Genomic DNA, 5,148 nt, shown 5'->3' on the forward strand with positions numbered 1-5,148 from the left:
GAGAGTGGGGGGGGGGGGAAGCACTTCCATTATACTCTTGCTATACGAGGTCCAGAAAAAGGCCAGACCATTAAGGTTCATTATACGTAGTCTTATCCTGCATTTCTGAAAGAGACTGTTTCCACAGCTCAAACTTGGGATCTCCTAGTCACATGCATAATATTTTTGTGAGTATATATATTCAAATGTAATAATACTTACTTGATCTTTATGTAGCGGGTAGAAATCTGTGGTAAGGGTGAATGACCTTCCCTGAAACAGTCATATCTAGTTAAACACTGTCACATAAATCAAAATGATATACATAAGAGTAATGCATAAAATTGAAAGGCATAGAATTAAACTCACTGCTTTTCACATGCAACCAAACTGAACCAAATAGGATGGACTCTTTCATTGACTACTGTTGTAATATCATTGTTTGTACCTCCTGCTGTCTCAGTGGTAACTTGAACTTGTGCCACATTAGTATTTGTTCCACCACTACCACTATCACCACTACCGCTAACAGGAGGAGGAGGAGGAATATTTGTTTCTTTTTTCTTTCTTCTGCATCGTCCCGTTTTTCCTTTTCCTTTATCAATATTATTATTACTTCTTGATGGCGCTTCTGTAGCTTGAATAACATCCAATCTTTTAATGTTTTGCTTGCAAACTTTGTGTTCCTTAACTTTTGGCGAAGGCACATACTCCTCGTCTGAAGGCACATACTCCTCATCTTCTTCTTCTTCTTCTTCTTCATCATCATCATTATCAACAAGTGGTGTAGCATTTACGATGGAATAAATTGATTTCTCTTTTCTTCTGGAACTTGTAGCGACAACAGGAGGAGGAGGAGGAGGTGGTGATGGTGGAATATCAATGAGCATGTCAGGAATTTTATTAAGATCAATATCCTCACGAGCTAACTTTTTGGGTTCGCTTTTTTTCGATTTTTCGATTAGTCCCTGCTCAATAAATTCTCTTATTTTACTTGACACCATGTCTCTGATCCCTTGCATTTGGTGATCAGGCCTGGAAATTAAGCATTATATAATGTTATATCAATACTTACTTTTCTCTCTCACACGCACGCAAGCACGCGCACACACACGCACGCACGCACGCGCACACACACGCACACATGCACGCACACACACACATAATGGAATTACAATTCTGTCTACTTATTTGACATAAACCTAGAGTCAAAATCTTGTAATTCAGAACCCCTAAACTCAAATAGTATCTACACCACCACAATGACAAATTGATGAGAGGGAGTTGTTAGATGGTAAGCACCCCTCACTTTCAACCCGAAGGTTGCGAGTTCGAGTCACCAAGGGAGAAAAAGGGTGGGAGCTCCTAGGGGGAGGGTAAAAAAAAAAAAAAAAAAATTAAAAACATGGACCATTTTACATTTTGAAAAAGAGTGGTGTCTAGGTCAATTTTGATACAACCTTAACTTGTTTTACCAAGTACATGTTATTCTTCATCAACACAGATATAAAGAGCATTCTAATCACCATAGACATATAGAAGAGTAATCTAGGGTTACATTAGAAGTGTATTATTATTCTTACAATTTAAGCATATAGTCAACATATGACAGTCAAAATACTTAATTTCACTATTGATTCGGATACAAATTCTTCAAAACTTTTTTAAAAAAAGTACATATTTGAAAAATATTGTAAGTCAACAACATAAAGAATTATTCAAAATATTTTTAAAAAAATTGTGAAAACTATAGTCAAAGAAAAAAATTGTTTTGACTCTCTAAACGGTAACACTTTCACATAAAAAACAACGAAGGGACTATACAACTCTCTTTGTTCCACATTATGTGATATGATTTCATGCCTTTTCAAATAAAATTTACTTATTAGAAGAAAAAAAAAGACATGAATCGGAATAATTAATAATTCAAAATATTTAAAAAAACGTATAAAAAATCAAAATTGGAGAATATACCTGATTTTCTGCCAAGGGGCAACACCTAAATCTGTATTGCATTCTGGACAAACTTTCAATTTCTCTTCTTTTACCTTCCTCATTATGCAATTCTTGCAAACTGTAAAAAAATATTAAACATAAATTAATCAAATTCCATTAAAAAAAAAAAAACCTTGAAAATGACACAATTTCAATTCAATTCACAAGAACAAATGATTTATCAAAATCACTAAAAAAAAATACCCTCAAAATAAAAAAATCAAAATTTAAGATCATTTTTAAAAAAAATAAAATAAAAAAGTTCAAAAATTCAAGATCATGAAATCACAAGTACAAATGATTTATTAACATCAATCAAATAAAAAATGAACCCCCAAAAAATTACATTTAAATTAATCTTTTAAAAAAACATTGGAAAGAACGAAAACAATATCGAAAATTCAAGATTGTGAAATGACAAGAATAAATTATTTATCAAAATCACCAATTTTTTATTTATTACAAAAAGGAAACCCAAGAAATTACAACAACCACCTACACAAGTAGTCTCACAAAGTGGGTTTGAAGTTATCTACGGCAGATGATAGAGATTGAAAAATTATTTCGATAACTTCGCCTTGATGAGAGATAAAAGAACATAAAAAAGAACGTAATAAAGAAAATTTAAACTTTAAGATCATAAAATCACAAGAATAAATAATTTCTCAACCTTTGAGTATCTATCATTCATAAAATCCCAAATTATACATAAAAATACAATAGTGTTAGTGACTAGGGTCAAATGCAACAAATTGATCATAAAGAAAGTTAATAAATAAATAAAGTGTTTAATCAAGAAACATAATAAAGACCTAGATCACATAAACTTTGTAAATGACACAAATTCAATTCAACTCAATTCACAAGGACAGATGATTTATCAAAATCACTAAAATAAAAAAAGAAACCACTAAAATTAAAAAATCAAAATTTATATTATTTGTAAAAAGAAGTTAAAAAAATGGAAAGAAATTAAAAAAATTCAAAAATTCTAGATCATGAAATCACCAGTACAATGATTTATCAACATCAATCAAACGAAAAAATGACCCCCAAAAGATCACATCTAAATTAATCTTTTAAAAAAACATTGGAAATAACGGAAAAAATATCAAAAATTCAAGAGTGAAATGACAAGAACAAATTATTTATCGAAATCAGTGATACTTTTAAAAAAAGGAAACCCAAAAAATTACAACAATCACCTACACTAGTAGTCTCACAAAGTAGGTTTGAGGATATTGACCACAGACGACAGAGATTGAAAGATTGTTTCGATAACTCCGCCTTGATGAGCAATAAATAAAACATAAAAAAGAATGTAACAAAGAACATCTAAACTTAAAGATCATGAAATCACAAGAACAAATAATTTATCAACATCACTCAAATAAAAAGAATAAACCCCCAAAATATTAAATTAATTAAAAAGATTAAAATTTTCTCACATCTGTGACAACATTCTTCAATAATTGTGACATCTTTGCATAACTTTTTGCAAATTCCACATGTCAAAACACTCTTCATACTAGCTTGACGTTTATCAAAATCATCCATCTTCCTGGAAAAAAAGGAATCCAAATCAAATATTTTTTCCTTAATTATAAACATATACATTCCATTCTTTGCATGTAAACCATATTCTAAAAAATCATACCAAGAGAAAAAATAACAAAAAAAAGTACCTTGTTTTCTTGATTCTTGATTTAGTGTTTTTATAAAGGAACAAAGAAAGAAAGTCACAAAAATTTAAAGAAGTTTGAATTTTTTGGATTATTATTTGAATAATTAATATATAGACAAAATTGATTTTATGTAGATGATAGTAATAGTGAAACTCAACTATTTCTAATTACAAGAAAACTTCACCCTTTCAAATTCAGAGAAGATCCTAAGTATACTATATGATATATACTATGGACATTTCCTTTTTCTGGTTTGTTTTACCTTATTCCTTTTGTTGGGTTGTGTTTGGGTTAACTTGCCTACGACTTAATTTTTCATTGAGTGTATGCTACTTCTTATCAACACGTGTATCATTTAATCCTAGATTGAGACGGATCTATCGTTTCAAGTTTATGAATTTCTATAATGATCTCAAAATTGTGATAATAAGAGAGTCATGAGATGATCATTTTTAAAATTACCTTGATAATAAGGTGAAATAAAAATATAAATAAAAGAACTTTTGCATATATCTACCAATCAAAAGTTTCCATCTCGATACTATTTTATGTCTTACCTGTCATAGTTGGCTTAAATAATGAAAACTGAAAAATATCCCTAAAGTATATATACAACTTAAATTATATCATATATACAAATACTTTTAAAAGTGAACTACTCTCATATACTGATCAGTCACGTGACTTGCACGTGTAAATTTTTTTCTTCTAAATATCATTTTCTTTTAAGTCAACAAAAAGTTATTAAATTTTGTGTTAATACATCCAAAAATATTTGATATAATTGAATATGCTATAACAGTGGCAACTATAGATCATCCAAAAGATTTCAAATTTAGAAGAGATGGAATTACTAGATTGCTTTTTTCATGTAGGGAATATGATTATAACAAAGTTGAATTTGTTGTACCAAATGCTGATAAAGAAGTACCAAATAAATATATGCTTAATATATATCAGATATATTTGATGAAGTAATCTAAGATTATTTTTTTAATAAAAAAAAGTGGGTTAGGATGGATCGGGTCTAATATAATGATAATGTGATGTCTAATATTGTTTACCTCTTTTATATTGTTATATTATGACTTCATTTAAGACGGGGATTTAGGCATAGAACACGTGCTTTAATCTAAGGTGAAAAATTACATGTATCTTGTTCTTAACAATTTATAAAATATCCTTTTAAACACTTCAATTTTTTTTATTTTTCTTTATACTACATCGGAATAGTTTAAACCTCGTCTCTCATACTTCAATTAATAATTGTAAACTTGTAATATAACGATTAAATACTAGTTTTGAGACTTACAATAGTTCTCCTTAGCGTAGCTGGATCGTCTGCAACAATCACGACTTGATTCACTAGTTATCAGAAATCCTCACTTGATTGGATAAATTTCCTAATTTCACTGCCAAAAAATCATTGAGTGGTCCAGAGATAACTCTCGCCGTTCTCTGGAAGATTTAGAGTTTTTTTTCAACCCGT

General features: G+C 29.6%; 1 protein-coding gene across 1 annotated transcript in view; it reads right to left on the reverse strand.

The window, feature by feature from the left end:
• The window catches only part of LOC107057835 (E3 ubiquitin protein ligase DRIP2-like), a 4,274-nt gene extending 743 nt beyond the window's left edge, over nucleotides 1–3,531 (reverse strand). Inside the window, exons 1-4 of the mRNA XM_015302858.1 lie at nucleotides 3,423–3,531; nucleotides 1,954–2,053; nucleotides 349–1,014; nucleotides 202–252 (exon numbers count right to left, since the gene is read on the reverse strand). Coding sequence (XP_015158344.1) covers nucleotides 202–252; nucleotides 349–1,014; nucleotides 1,954–2,053; nucleotides 3,423–3,531 — 926 coding nt within the window. The remainder of the gene's footprint in view (nucleotides 1–201; nucleotides 253–348; nucleotides 1,015–1,953; nucleotides 2,054–3,422) is intronic.
• Between the last annotated feature and the right edge of the window lie 1,617 nt (nucleotides 3,532–5,148).

Source organism: Solanum tuberosum, unplaced genomic scaffold (genome assembly GCF_000226075.1).
Source record: "Solanum tuberosum cultivar DM 1-3 516 R44 unplaced genomic scaffold, SolTub_3.0 scf00384, whole genome shotgun sequence".
In the NCBI taxonomy this organism is placed as follows: Eukaryota; Viridiplantae; Streptophyta; class Magnoliopsida; order Solanales; family Solanaceae; genus Solanum; species Solanum tuberosum.